The sequence below is a fragment of the Narcine bancroftii genome, chromosome 6, assembly GCF_036971445.1.
Source record: "Narcine bancroftii isolate sNarBan1 chromosome 6, sNarBan1.hap1, whole genome shotgun sequence".
Taxonomy (NCBI): Eukaryota; Metazoa; Chordata; class Chondrichthyes; order Torpediniformes; family Narcinidae; genus Narcine; species Narcine bancroftii.
This window is the reverse complement of record NC_091474.1, coordinates 8,195,423-8,211,707: the sequence shown is the minus strand read 5'-3', so window position 1 is coordinate 8,211,707 and position 16,285 is coordinate 8,195,423. Positions and strand designations below refer to the sequence as shown.

The following is a 16,285-nucleotide window of genomic DNA, read 5'->3' as shown; positions in this document are numbered from 1 at the left end:
CACTACTGGTTCCAGCTTTGACATTTTTTATAGGTTAAAAGTGAATGGGTGTTTGCCATTTTTCCAGCCCAGTTGCCACAGTGCAGTGATTAGCTTGATCCATTACTAGCTCTTTACAACTTCCTTATGAAGCTGTTGTTACTTGGATGCGGAGCTTCCCATCTCATCATCCGGAAACTCAAACAATTGAGTAAATAAATAATTAAGTAGAATTTCAAATACACAAGACTGGGGTAAGCACTGAGATTTCGTTGGACATGCGCAGGCTTGCCCCACTGAACTAGCAATGCCCTTCAATGCGCATGTATTCTTTTTGCAGTCGCCACGTGTATGGAGGCGAGCTGGGTCGTAAGCGCAAGGAAGGTGTACTGAGGCCTGACCGGGACACTTGTGTAGAGGTGTCGGGACATCAGGGGCAGGTTGTGCATAGTGGGCCTGACCAGGATACGTGCATGGGGACGAGTTGGGCTGTCAGCATGAGGAAGGTGCTTACGTAAAAGTAAATGTTCTCTGAAACAACGCAGAAATCCTTGGGGAAGATGTGAGGAAACATTCAGCTGACAGAGTGCCCCGATTGTGCCCCGGCTGCAGCAGCTGTTTGAGTAAAGTTTCAATAAAGTTGCTTTGGAATGAAATGGCGGCGCCCAGGATGAAGAACCAGCCAATGTCGACTCTATCTGTCTCCCTATCCCTGCCGAGTAAGTTTTTATCTTTATTGGTTTTAGGTATATTAGTAAGTCTTCATCTGTTAACTTGGAGGGGGGAGGGGAGGGGTCTTAATTATGACCGCAGCACAGTTAGTGTAGTGTCTAGCTCAACACTGTTACAGCACTGGGATTTGAATTTAAATTTTGTAAATTATGGGAATTAATTGATTAAAGCGAACTTTATATAATTATAGAGAACAATACTGATTTTTTTTTTAAACTTCACAGTTTGGACTTTTAAATGAGTATTCTTAATGCAGATGTATTAGTTAGGCATTGGAAGAGCAAGTCTGTCAACCAGAAAATTTGCATACATGACATCAGTGATCCCGGAGGGTGCCGGATTATAGAGATTTTACTGTATTATGTTTAGCCATCATTCCAACACACATCCTGAAAAATTATAACAGAAAACACTACAAATAACCAGGTCAAACAATTCCCAGATCTTTGTAGTAAATCAGAAGAAGGATCCTGATGATTTGAGTGCCTATCTATTATCTTTTATCAAGTTTTAGAGTAAGACTGCCTAAAGAAATCTCTTGGTGCCTGCCACATTGACCACCGCCAGTGGGCTGATAACGCCTCAAACCGTGCATCTTGGCGCCTCACAGTTTGGCGGGCAGCAACCTCCTTTGAAGAAGACCGCAGAGCCCACCTCACTGACAAAAGGCAAAGGAGGAAAAACCCAACACCCAGCCCCAACCAACCAATTTTCCCCTGCAACCGCTGCAACCGTGTCTGCCTGTCCCGCATCGGACTTGTCAGCCACAAACGAGCCTGCAGCTGACGTGGACTTTTTACCCCCTCCATAAATCTTCGTCCGCGAAGCCAAGCCAAAGAAAAAAGAGTAAGGTCAATAATTTCATGAGTTTTACCTTTAGTTAACAGCTCCTTATTTCATTAATTGTTTTCAGAAAGTCTATGTAGGTAACATCCCTGGACTTAATGCTGACCACCACTTGTCATTTCTTCAAAAAGAGAATGCAATTAGGCTCGTCAGACCTTTGACAAATGCATGCAGAATCTTTCCAATCAATTGAAAATATTCAGGATTTTTAGTCACACTTGTTAATTATAAATGCTTAAATTATCAGGAACAGATGTTAGAATAACTGGTCCTCAATTCCCTAGTTTCCACGACTCGCCTCTGAAAATAAACAATGCAACTTACAAACTTTTCCATCTGAAAGAAAAGGTTCTCTAATTGAGAGAACTTTGCAGATATCCTAAATATACAACATTTTCATCTCCTTTCTTAAATATCTTACTTGAAATTATCCATCAGAGAAATTCTTATTGATTCTTCTTGGTGGTAGAGTCTAAGACAAGGGGCACAACTTCAGGATTGAAGGGTGTCCATGTAAAAACAGAGGTGTGTAGGAATTTCTTCAGCCAGAGGGTTGTGAATTTGTTGCTACAAGTGGTTGTGGAGGCCAGGTCATTGGGTGTATTTAAAGCAGAGATGAAATAGGTTATTGATTAGCCAGGGCATCAAAGGTTATGGGGAGAAGGCCAGGCACTGGGTTGAGTAGGAAAATGGATTAGCTCACGATTGAATGGTGGGACAGACTCAATGGACTGAATAGCCCATTCTGCTCCTCTGTCTTATGGTCTTATTATTATCATTATTCCATTCTTTGCTATTACAATAATTATGGTGCATTCTAATATGATACAAAATTAGTTTTTTTAGGCAACATCCAGAAGGTATCATTTTCTCCTGTTGTAAATACCAGAGCAAGGTAACCAATCAACATACAAGCATACAAATCCAACCACTCCTTGGTCGATGCCATTGCCACTGCCCTCCATCTTGCCCTCACCCATCTGGAAAATAAGGGCTAGTATGTTTGAATACTGTTTATTGACTTCAATTCAGCATTCAACACAATCATCCCTCCGTACCTGATAAGGAAGTTGGGTCTGCTTGGTCTAAGTACCTCCCTCTACAATTGGGTTCTTGACTTCCTGTTGGGGAGACCTCAAGCAGTCCTGATTGGTAACAGCACATCCAAAACCATCACACTGAGCACAGGGGCGCCCCCAGGGCTGTTCACTCTGATGACCCACGACTATGCAGCTCAAACCACATCATCAAGTTTGCTAACAACACGACCATGGTGGGTAAGAATGATGAGTCAGCGTGCAGAGATGAGGTACAGTTGCTAATGGACTGGTCTAGAGTCAACAACCTGTATCTGAACGTTAATAATACAAGAGATAGTTGTTGACTTCAGGAGGACCAATGATCATCGATGGCTCAACCATTGAGGTCATCAAGAGTATCAAGTTCCTTGGAGTGCACTTGGTGGTGAATCTCACCTGGTTACTTAACACCACCTCCATAGCCAAGAAAGCCCAGCAGCTCCTCTACTTCCTGTGAAGGCTGAGGAAAGTCCATCTCCCATCCTGCATCCTCACTACATTTTAGAGGATGTATCAAGAACATCCTGTGCAACTGCAACACCGCTTGGTTTGGAAGCTGTACCGCCTTGGACTGCAAGACTCTGCAGAGAATAGTAAAATTATCAGAAAAGATCATTGGGGGGGGGGGGGGGGGGGGTCTCTTCCTACCATAAGGGACATTTACAACACTCGATGCTGGTGCAAGGCAATAAACATTGTGAAGGACTCCACACACCCCTCATGTAAACTGCTCTCCCTTCTACCATCTGGTAGGAAGAACTGCAGCACTTGGGCCTTTACCTCCAGATTGAGCAACAGTTTTGTTTTCCCCCACAAGCCATCAGACTCCTGAATTCCCAGAACATATGTGGATAAGATACTGTGAACTTTTACTGTACATGTCTTAATATTTTATTGTTTCACTTCTATTCTAACTTATATTCTTATTTATGTAAATATTCTCCGTGGTCCTGGAGAAACGCTATTTCATCTTTACCGCGCGAGCATGGGATGAACGATAAATAAAGGTGACTTGACTTGACCTGTTTTATTTTATTATTACTTATGTTTGCTTCTTTCATTGCAGCCTTTAACATTTGGGTGTATTTTAGATATTCCTTGACAATTGCAAGCCTCAAAGTTTCAGTCTGATTTTCAAATCAAAATTTGTTAGAAGCACATCCTTTACATTTGGTCCAAGGTCCATAGCACTGGACATTGGTTGGGAACCACTTAAATATTATAAAGTAATGGATATATTTGTGTAATACTGCTTACAAAGAGATGGTAAAAATATAAGTGACTATACTAAGATAAAGGCTGAACCAAGTTTGAATAATCGGCTCAAAGGGGTTTGAATTCGACCACGTTTCGCTGTTCGATACAGTGCTACGCAATTGAAAAACAACTTTTCCCAGAATTAGAAGCAATAATGATCATTTCTAGGTAATTTCACGTCACTCTGGAAATATAACCAGGCCCATCTAAGTGAAGCATGAGTATGTCATTGCCCACAGTTTATCTGATATACTTGGGTGTGTCAGCCATCCATTTGTAACCATCATTCTCAAAGCACTGTTCCTGTCCATGAGCACAAGAGAATTAGTTTATGACGAACTAGGAATGTTATTGGTGGGTACCAATCAATCCCACGACAATCAACTTATGGGCTAACTCACTGCATTTTCTACCCCATCTCCAGGCCTATGCGAGGTACTGGTCAGGGGCCAACCAATTATCAGACATTGTACTGACCCCATGACCCTTCCCTCTACTGATCAGACCATGAGCTGCTGGTTCTTTTTCTGTGAGACACCACTGATCACAGGTGTATAGTACTAGTGCAACAGGCAAAATAAATGATGTGATGGTGTCTGGGCCTGGAGGTCTGCCATTTTTATTTTGGCCAATCCACAATCTGAAGTTGTCATCAGTGATGAAGATCCAGTAGCATAACCTTTATTGCATTGTTCAGTTTCTAGGCCACCTTCTTTCTGAGTCATATTTAATGAATTGTTGAAAGCTTCCTGTCCTGCTTTGCCTACCTTCTCTATGATCACTCCTATTCTTCAATGCATTGCGACATAAATTAAAACTGCTACCCCGCTTCATAAATTTAAAACTCCCATCAATGGTTTAGGTAGAGTTAGTACCAATGGTTTTAAATGAGAAAATAAACTTTAAAATCAATAATTAAACAGCAATTGTTCCAAACGTTAGCTGAGAGACAGTTTTTTTCCCCCCTCTCTACTTGGCATACGCTGTCAACTATTGGATGAATTAGGATCAATTGGTATCTGCATTCTGTTGTTGAGTTTCACCATTGTATCAGAATGGTGACTTACTGCAAATACATCCAATTGTTGGTGACTTTAGTCGAACCAAACTACAGGAGCAAATGAGCTGAATTTTCAGCTCCTATTTAATCAAACTCATTTGTAGTCCTTCTAAATAATCAATATGCCATGGGCAATGGATGGATTAACTCTTAGCTCATTCTTAACCCCTCTGTCCTTCCACGTACAATAACAATCTTATTTTTCTCCCTACGCTGGTCACTGAATTAAATGCTCACTCTTTGTTTAAATTGTTTCTATACCCAAGAGTTGCTGTTCTTTTTAAAATCAGTCTTCACCCTTTAAATCTGATCGAACAATTTCTCTGGCAGCATTGTTAGCAGAGTTTAATTCCCTGTTGCTCAAGAATCTACTCTCATTCTTAATCTCGTTACCCTGTAGAAATTGATCAGCAGGAAATTGTAGGTTTTGGAGAAATACTTTACAGCAATAACACCATCTCCAAACTTGCTAGTGATATCCTAGTAGTGGGCTGCATTAAAGAGTGGCGATGTGTCAGCCCGCAGGAAGGAGATCGTTTTTAAGTACATTGTTCAGCCAAGTTTTCAATGTTTCACTCAATGCCACCAAAACCAATGGGCTGATTGTCGACTTTAGGAAGGGGGAGGGGGGTGGAAATTAGAGGTGGAGAGGGTGAGCAAATTTAAATTCTTGGGAGTCACTAGCTTAGAGGACCTTTCCCGGACCCAACACACTAACATCACCATGAAGAAAGTACATCAGCGCCTTTACTTTCTCTGGAGTTTGCCGAGGTTTGGTATGATCATCGAAAACCTTGGAATATTTCTACAGATGAATAGTGGAAAGTGTGCTGACCAGCATTATCATAGCCTGGTAATGGGGACACCAATACCTCTGAGCAGAAACCCCTGCAAGAGATGGTGGACACTCAGGACATCACAGGCAAAACTCTCCCCACCATCGGGAAGATCTACATGGAATACTGCTGTTGGGGAGCAGCAGAAATCATCAAGGATTTGCATCACCCAGGACAGGCCCTGTTCTAGCTGCTGCCATCAGGAAAGAGGTACAGTTGCCACATGACTCTTACCACCAGGTTCAGGAACAGCTGCTACCCCTGCACCATCAGACTCCTCAACAACAAACTCAATCAGGGACTCATTTAAGGCCACTGACTTTGCACATTATTTATGATTGAATATTTATTTTCTATATTGCAGTTTGTTTGCACAGCTTTCTTTGTTTACATTCTCTCTTTTGAATATGCATCTTGAGTACAGGTTTTTTTTGGACTACCGATAAGTAGAAATTCAGTCTGGCCCACTGGAAAAAGAATCTCATGATCGTATGTGATGTTATGTATGTATTGTACCATGAATCTGTATTTAGAATTCAGTTCCTGCTCAACATTTTCTTTAATTTGCTTTGCTCAGACATGACATTGTCTCAATATGAACATTTCCACATGCAGATTTTTTTTTTGTCAGAGGTATCACATACAACTGAGATTCTTTTTCCTACGGGCGGCAGAATTACAACTTAGTGGGAGTGCATTAAAAAAAAAACTGTATGCTGAGTGTTTCTAGAGTTCCAACATCCATAGGATTTAGCTTTTGCTTTACCTATGCCAGGTAACTCTGCTCTGTTCACAGCACTACAATTACCCCAACCCTGTATTCGCAGGCTGAAGTCCAAGCCCAGGTGATTCCTCCCCCAACCATAAAGGACTTCCAGGCCAGAAGCAGGGCATCAACATCTAGTTAGAATGATCTCCATTAAAAAAAAAGTTGAATAAAGTAAGACTCCTATTTTTCAACCAGATTAGAACCAATCAATCGATACGCTGAAAATCACTCCATGGTAACCACTGCTGCAAGGAACTGCAATTGATGTTACATTAGAGCTCTATTCGTGCAATTTACAAATTGACTTTCAATAACGGTTTGCTTTGCTTATTTCTTTGGAAAAAAAAATGCACTGCTGTTCTCATATCACATCTCCAATTCATTGTCCAGCACCCATATCACCAAATATTGAGTGCAAAGAGCTGGGACCAGAGCTCAACTCTCAGCTACACTTGCTACCTCTGACCAGGCAACATTTATGACAATTTCACTTCCACCTTACTCTTGTGCTCACAACACTGGTGCAAACCAACACAGTAAAACCAGTAATGCACATAACAAATAAACAAGAGACAATGTCAGGAAATTCCTGATGTTTGTGTCTGAAACTAGATGGTGCTCCACTGCATAAAAAGTATTCAGCATCTAAAACTAGAGGCCACAAATGCTCAAGCCCTCATTGTAGAGCTCGTCGAAAGAATCAAAGACTTGTTGATCCAAACCAAGGCTTTTATTAGCAAAAGACCGGAGCTCTTCACAGGTGGCCGACCAGTCCGGAATGATCCGACCTGGCTAGGGACACAACCCTTTAAGGCCCAGACAGTAGGCGTGGCTTAGCTCTCATCCAATCGCTGTGTGCACAGTCTAGATACTGTAACTATATCCATTGGTGATAGATCTGTACTATCACACTCATGCAATCGAGCTTCCATTATTATTCCTAAATTCAGAAGACTGATGCATGTGCAAACATCTCTTCCTATGAAGGGCAGAATTAGCTTCATCTCCTCTTAGAGTAATTGTCCTTTTTTACCACTCCCTGCAAGTTATGATGGTCATGGAATTATTGCATGTTTTCCCACTTTTGAACAAAATCAATCGAAGGATTTCTGTAAATCCTTACCTGAGGGTGGCCTGTGCATGGTTCTTCAACCAACAATGCAATCTTCCTTACTGCAACAGTTCTAAAATCAGCAAACTTTAAATCAAAATTAAACTACAGCAGCAGTTCAAAGTGGCTTCTCACCGCCACGTCAAAGGTAAATGTACATGGGATTTTCTGGTAAAGCTTTTACTTCTGGCTATCCATCCCATGGGATGTGGGGTTTGATATGAGGATACCCCACTCCTCAGAAAGGAACAGCGTGTGTGTGAATGGATTTAGGCAAGTAGGGGGTTGCACAGATCCAGACCCACCCACTCAACATCCCCTCCCAGATCCAGCAGCACAGTGAGGTCCAAGACGGCTGGGGGAAGTTCTGCTGCAGTGAATGGCCAGGTCAAACTTCAATGCAAGGGATGCCCTTTCTGTGCTTCACGGCACGTGTTTGCTAGATGGCTGCTGATGCTAGGAGAGCGTTCATCCGCCCTTTGACAGCCCTTGTTTTTCATCCTTCAGGGTGTCTATCCACCCTCTGCATCAGGCAAGCCAGGTGGGGAAGCCAGTTTAGTCACCGACCAACCAACAGGTAGTACTGGGCTACGTGGTATCAGGAGCCCTCAGACGAATGACATGACACACCCAGAAACAAGCATCATTCTTATGGTGACAAAGTTCAATTACTTTCTTTCAGGTCACCTAATGAAAGGTGTGTTGGGGGGGGGGGGGGGTGGGGAGGAATCTCATTAGTTTTAGACTTGTAGGAAGAGCAAGCCACACAATTATTTATCCTAAAGTGATTGAATGGGAAAAGTACATTTATTCAACTCCTGAAATACAAGCTCAAGAAGATATTGTTAATTATTTACGCAGCTAAAATGAAGCAGTGCTGTAATCTTTCATTTCTCAAAACGTAGCAGTGAAATTAGAAATAGTCATCTATCATTTCAGATCATCTTGAAGTTTTCTTATGAATAACAAAATTTAAAAATAACACTGCACGAGTGGCAATGGGCAAAGGAGGACAAATGGCCTTCATTTTCATATCATCGGGCCCATCACCCAGAGCTACCCCCTTCCCTTCCTGTCATTCAATGTAAAAATGGGATTTTCACGTCTGGCTGTGGCAGGTGGTTGAACTTGAGTCTCTAGTTCTGCTCCTAAATGGCCCTTCTTGTTACAATACCAAAAGACTGAAAACTATCCAGGTCCTGGCCTTTGTTTGGGCAAGGCAAGCTGTTCCCAAAGTTGATATAGAGAGTAATACACACAAGTCTGCAGATGCTGTGGTTGAACTAAACACACAGTGCTGGAGAAACTAAGCAGGTCAACAGCACACTTTATAGAGCAAAGATAGAGACATAACCGACATTTTGGGCTTGAGCCGTTCATCAAGGTGCAGGGATATGAGAAAAGTGGAGGCTTGCAATGCCTCTCTCCCTATCCCCGGTCACCTTTCCTCCAGCCCTTACCTTCGCTGTTGGGCGTGTGCGCGCGCACACGTGTTTTGCACCCAGCGCACAAAGGTTATTGATGTGCGCACATCAGGCCCATTACCTAAAATGTAGTCATGATTAATTCTACTTTTTGAAAATAATCACTTAGCTAACTGTTTCTGTTAACTAGTTAGTTGGTTTTTCAAATACCACATTTGTGCACCACATCCTCTCTCATTTTCTGTTCTGGTTTATACGGCTGCAGCCATGTTTGGTGGACACTGTTCATATTGTAAAGTTTACGAAGATCTGTTTCAAATTCTGTAGGTTGCTTACTGAGTTTTTATTGAAATAAATATTGATTCACTACATTCACATTAAGCATCTGAATAGTTGTCAACTAGCTTTGTAATTGAATGAGTTTGATTTAACCATTTCCAGCAACTTTAACAATAATAATCTGTGAATTGATGGGTGTTATTGTAATTAATTTATTTAGACATTGCATCAAAATAAGAATTACTCATTGGTGTTTTATTTAATGGAACAAAGTAATTCAAAGTATAGAATAAAATCTTAACTAAATATGTTAGTTTGTAGAATCCAACCATACCTGTATTATTAAAAATGCCAATACAGTTTTATTAGACATGAAGATTGGCTGTGCCAAAATTATCTTGAAACTATTCAAGTTTACATTTGCACAAGCATTCAGTTGCCACATACTTCTGTCACAGGAAAAAAAAATTGCGCGCAAGATTTTTGCGCACACTGACTACTAAAAATTAGAGGGAACATTGCTTATTTCTCCATCACCCAGAGCTACCCCCTTCCCTTCCTGTTTTCTTTTGTGCCCTCCCCTCCCTTATCCACTTATTACCTCTTCCCTGTGGGCCTATGCTCCTCCCTCCCCTCCCCACACACCAATTTGTTTAGGCACCTGCCCACATTTTTGTCAAACCTTGATGAAGGGCTCAAGCCCGAAATATTGTTATGTATCTGTATATCTTTGCTGTGTAAAGTATACCGTTTAACCTGCTGAGTTTCTCCAGCATTGCATTTTTGGTTATACAGGATGCCAGCTGAACTGGTTGTCCAAGGATCTTTGAAAACTCATTTAGTTTAAAGAATGGAGGACCATCGCCTTCCCAAGATCGTATTATATGGCGAGCTCTCCACTGGCCACCGTGACAGAGGTGCACCAAAGAAAAGGTACAAGGACTGCCTAAAGAAATCTCTTGGTGCCTGCCACATTGACCACCGCCAGTGGGCTGATAACGCCTCAAACCGTGCATCTTGGCGCCTCACAGTTTGGCGGGCAGCAGCCTCCTTTGAAGAAGACCGCAGAGCCCACCTCACTGACAAAAGGCAAAGGAGGAAAAACCCAACACCCAACCCCAACCAACCAATTTTCCCTTGCAACCGCTGCAATCGTGTCTGCCTGTCCCGCATCGGACTGGTCAGCCACAAACGAGCCTGCAGCTGACGTGGACTTTTTACCCCCTCCATAAATCTTCGTCCGCGAAGCCAAGCCAAAGAAAGATATCATATTTGCCTGAAATTCAATTAGTCAATATAATGCACCATAGGAGGGAATGAATTAACCTTCTTGCTAAAAAAGACCTATATTAAAATACTGAGGTGACACAGCAAAGGTGACAAAAATATTTAGTGATCACTGTGTAAATATAGTTTAAAAGCTGCCAGGATATGCTGTTCCAAATTTCTTTCCTACATTAGAATATGGGAAATTTTCAAGAGAAAAGGCCTTTTAGTCCTCATCCAACCCTTTATTTCAGCATGTGTTTATCTTTCTTTAAAAATGCACCCAATGGATTATTACACAAGAAATAGGAGCAGGAATAGATTATCCCACCTGCCAAGCCTGCTCCATCATTCAATGAGATTGTGGTTGATCTGATGAGATTGAACTCAATACTATTGCAAGTACTAAATCACACAGAATAGAGGAGGAAGGGGACAGTTCTTCAGGGAACCCAATAAACCAAATGGTTCAATTGTTACATGAGAATTTGCTCATACCATTGTCCTTCATATGAAATAAAATGTCCAAAATTACTCGTTTTAAGCAAATTACTGATGTGGCAATACATTTTTTTCCATTCATTACTTTTCTATTTCCCTGCATCATTTTCTTACAACTGCTGGATTTTAAATAATAATTGTTTCCTTGATAATTCTAGTCTGCATCCTATCACAGACCTTCCCAGTTTTTTGACACATAAAAAACATTCCTGATTTTGCACTTTTCTAGTTCCAATTGAACATTAAACATTGACTCCTCTCATCCCACATTCGGTGCCTGACCACTCAGTTCTTCCAACATTAGGTTATTACTTCCCATTTTTCTTTGTTTTAAATAATAACAACTCCTTTCTATTGAGATTACACATTAAATACAGACATTGACCGATTTACACCATAATGGCCTTAGACTATAATTATTTTAAAATCAGCAAATATTTCCAGTTACCCATAGGTAATGCCTATCAGCTTGTGGTATTTACAGTAAAATCCCTGTAATCCAGAATTCAAGCAACTGGCAGTCTCAAGCAGCCAGCAGAAAGTTTTAAATTGATACCCCCCCGCCCCCACCCCACCACAGTTAGTTCACCAATCATGCAACACGCAATCTCAAGCAACTGGCAAATTCACTTATCCAACATCCTACCAATCCCCCATAGGTGCTGGATTCTGGGGGTTTACTGTGGTATGTAGTTTTCCAGTATCCTTCAATCTATGCCACAATTTCAGAGTTGTTATGGCACAGCATGGTCAAACATTTGCCTGCTGCTTGTCTAAAGGCCTCAAACAAGTACTTGTACTTAATTCTAACACTTCCATTGGCAGGGGGTTCCAGATAACTTAAAAAGAATCTTAACTCTAAATTTCTTTTAAAATTTGTTTCCTCTCTCCTTAAACCTATGTCTCTGGTTTTGGAAACTGTAGATATGCATATTTTCATGGTGTACATGGAAGAAATGTTTTTCATCCAAAAGATGTTTGTTGCCTTGCTCTAGTTTATTCTGGCAATGCTGTGGCAGCTGTCCATTTCGGTGTTCTTACCTTCACAGTAATCCTGGAAATTAATTATTTTTGGGCAAATCAACTTTGAATCTATCTTTCAACAGTCCAAACACACATTCCTTATATTTTAGGCATGCATACATACAGCACTGTTACAGGCCATTACAGCCCACGAGTTTGTACTGCCCAAATAACCTACACCCCCAGTACGTTTTGAACAGTGGGAGGAAACTGGAGCCCCCGGAGAAAACCCACACAGACATGGGGAGAATTAACACACTCCTTACAGACAGTGCAGGATTCGAACCCCATTCCCGATCGCTGGTGCTGTAATGGAGTTGAACTAACTGCTACACCAACCGTGCTGCCCTGTAGTCATACCTTGTTCAGTAAACAGCATTCAGAATTAACCATTTCCCATCTGCACAGTAGCCTTATCACACCTCACAAATTCCTTTCACCTGCATTTTAAGGAGGAATTGCCCAACATTTCCTTAGACTCATTCACCTGATACCAAAAATGTAATCTGCATAATTTCATGAAAAAATATTCAAATTAATTAAAAAGTTGACACTTTTTTTCCAATTTGGAGTAATTTGGGGATAAACATCTATTGCTCAGCTATGCCATTTGAAGTAAATTGTTACAATAATCAATGAATGTTGCAAGGTGCTAAATATTCCACACTTCCTCAATAAATTTATAATTCAACAGAACTATGGAATGTTGGTTGTGAAATAAATATGATGGAAAGGAAGTTTCTCTGGCATAATCAGTAATGGAAATTCAGAAGTCAAAAAGGGCCAAATAGGGCATTTCTACAATTCAATGAAATAAAGAACTACAAATGCTGAAATGGATCAAACACAAAATGAATCTGTAATAACATTATTGGCACATAGTAAAGTATCTCAATGATGCTGTTTGCCTTTCCTTCCCCCCCCCCCCCCCCCAAACACCTGCATTTTAAAAAGATGAGAATTAACAATGAAACTTTGTGTTTTTGGAAAGTGCAAAAGTGAAGAAAACACAAAGTGAATGAGAGTGACAAGGTTACCACATAGCAAAGCTGTTGCTTCAAGGTACATGTACAGAAATGCAGAAAAGACTGTGTACATTGAATAAAAAATTAACACTACAAACCACATTTTATTCCACCCAACTGTCAACTGTTAATCTAGCAGGCACTAGAACACAATGCTTTCTAGTTTTGTCAATATTGGATCTATAAAAATAACTTAAAAGCAAGCCAAATTTAAGATGGTACACAGTTTGGTCATATCAGTTAGAGTTTAAAACAAATAGGTATTCTTGCATTAAATAATTCTTGTCATCCTTTGTTAATTGCCACTTAGATTTTATAAAGTCAAAACAATGCATTTTTTAGAACATTCAATCTTTTTTAAAAAAAGTGAAAACAATTGTATGCAAAAATAATCCAAGCACAAAACCCAAGATCCACAATGTGGCTCAAATGTCAAAATTAATAAATAATATATTAATGTGAACATTATAAACATGTCAGCAATACCTTTCAAATTAGTTATTAATGTTTTGAATGCAAGCAGCCAAAATTCAACATCTACTTGTAAACTTAAGTCACTCATTTGGAAGAGTTTGTGGTATCTGCAACAATTTTTTTTAAACCACCTTTTCAGAGATTAATGTTAATGATGGATATAATAAGTGACAATTTTATTCATGTGTGTCAAGTTAGCAAGTACTTCCCCTCCAAAGAATTACCCTACACTGTTAGCACCGATAAAATGACATAGGAGGGAACTTTGCTCATAAATGGAAATGTTGAACTTTTTCAGTAGTTTAACAATAAATGAGTTGTCATCTGAACTGCATCAGAAACGCAAACTCCCTAAAGGGGAAGCACATTGTCCAGTTTCTGGAAATTAAAATGCTCTTTAACACCTGAATCATTTGGTTCCCACAAGAGAATTGACAGCAGTCTCATTTGTATTCATAACCCAATAATCATAACTAATTACATCAGTTTTCTTATTTTTTTTTAAAGAGATTACTCCAGTGTATTGATTTTTACAACAATATTTATCAATGTAGTTGAAGGAACCCTGTCAAATTTTGTGATCTTTTTCAAAAAGGTTGCTGTAGATTGATGAGCTTATTATTAACTGCATGGATGTTGGGTACTTATTATAGACGGAGGGCACAAATATTTAAATAGCCTGATACAATAACAAAGGATTAACATAGAACATTACAGCACAATGTTATGCCAATCCATATAAACCTACTTGACAAACTAAACATTCCATCCCTGATGCCCGTAACCATCTATTTTTCTTGCATCATGTGCCTAAGTCTTTTAGATGTCCCTATTTAGTTTATGAATGGACACCATTTAGTTTCTGAATGGGCACCATTTTCATGAAGATAATTTTGGCTGAATATTTCTTACTCAGATGTAGTGTCAGCAAATAGATTCACTTTACGCAAAAAAAAAATCTTATCCACAATGAATAATTCCACAGAATATCTTCTGATGCTTTGGAATAATTGCATTAAATACAATTCTTACCTCCTCTAGCTGACTGTGTACATGTTGAACTATTAAGTCAATGGCCACCATGTTCCCTCCTCCTTAAAATAAAGGCAATAGGTACAGCATTGAGTGCAAGGACAATCAAGGCATCATGCTTCAAAAACAGTCATTACCTAAAACTGCTTTTGACTGAAATCCACAATTTGTTTTATTGAAAGCCTCAAGCTGACTTTAAGTTGGCCAACAAGTGGCATGTATGTGGCTTTAAGTAAATAAATAGGCCTGCTTTATGTGCATGTAATTACCCAATATGGGGGAAAATGTTCAGGGGGGGGGAGGGGGTTAAACTATATTAGTGAATAACTATGATGCTTGCCATAATGTTTTGACAAAACAAAGTACAATACTAATCTCAAACAAAATATGATATCAAGTCACAAAGTTGACAACCAAAATATTATCAAAAAAAGACCTTTTCTGAGGTCTTTCAGGAAATAAAAAGGTTTGATGGAATGCCAGGAGTTAGAATTTTGACAGCAGAGGTGCCAGTGGTACATTCTTTTGGAAGTGATCGTGGTGGGGAGGGGGGGGGGTGCGGGAGTTGTCAAATTTGGAACAGCACTGATATCTTGGAGGAGATTGCAGGGAGGCAAGGAACAGATCATTAAAAAAATTGAAAGCATCAGATCTTTGAAAGGGAGATGCTATTTAATTCAAGGAATGGTGGGTTAAATAGGGGAGGTTGAAATGGTCCAGTGGAATAAGGACAATGGGAGATTTTTTGAACGTTCTCAGTTTTATAGGGGGAAGATAAAGGAGCAAGGATAAGACCAGAAACTAAATGAAGTGTCGGTAAGTATTTCAACAGCAGCTGATGTGGAGGGAGAACTGACTCTCTCCATTTTACCAAGGCAATTAGCATTTAAACAGCCATATTACATTAAAAGAATGCCATAAAAAAGATCTTCCAATGTCTCATCACAACTTCATCCTAAAGGTGGCCTGCAATGGTCACTGAGGTTCTATCTGTCCCTTGCGTTGCCAAGCTTAGGGTTTGCCATGTTGCCACAATAGGTTCCATTTAAATGGACTGCATCATATAACCTATCCCCTGAGCAAAAGATTATCTTGGACTGCAAGCCCATTGGGCAGTAGTCTAGGAGTATTTTTGAAGCCCTGTGAGAACAGGAGATAATGGATCATGTCTAGTTGTTCCCATGCTAAATGCCAAAGTCCTTCAGCAAAATGACTAATACTTTCAAACAAGCACAAAATTCTTGTTTGGATGGTGGCAAGAAGATCACTGCCTGTCAGATCATCCTCATGCATAACCTGATTCTCAATGCTCCTGTATGCTCACTGGGGAAGGCACCATCATCTATCTCCTTCAAGAACATGTTTTCCCATCCCTGGAAAGGAATGTAATTGCTTTGGTCAAGGCTTATCCATAACATGGGATCCTGTGCTCAACTCTTATTGACTATTCCCAGCAATGGATACGGAGGCAAACATTGACCATTGATGGAAGGGAGTTACAGGAAAAGATTTAACAGGTTAGGATTTTATTCTCTGGAGCATAGAAGAATGAGGGAAGATTTGATAGACGTTTACAAAATTATAAGTGGTAC

General features: G+C 40.1%; 1 protein-coding gene across 5 annotated transcripts in view; it reads right to left on the bottom strand.

Moving 5' to 3' along the window:
- LOC138735666 (uridine-cytidine kinase-like 1) overlaps positions 1–16,285 on the bottom strand; it is a 110,156-nt gene that overhangs the window by 27,823 nt on the left and 66,048 nt on the right. For all 5 annotated transcript variants that reach the window (XM_069883844.1, XM_069883846.1, XM_069883845.1 and 2 more), the window contains one exon: positions 14,694–14,755. In XM_069883844.1, coding sequence (XP_069739945.1) covers positions 14,694–14,755 — 62 coding nt within the window. The remainder of the gene's footprint in view (positions 1–14,693; positions 14,756–16,285) is intronic.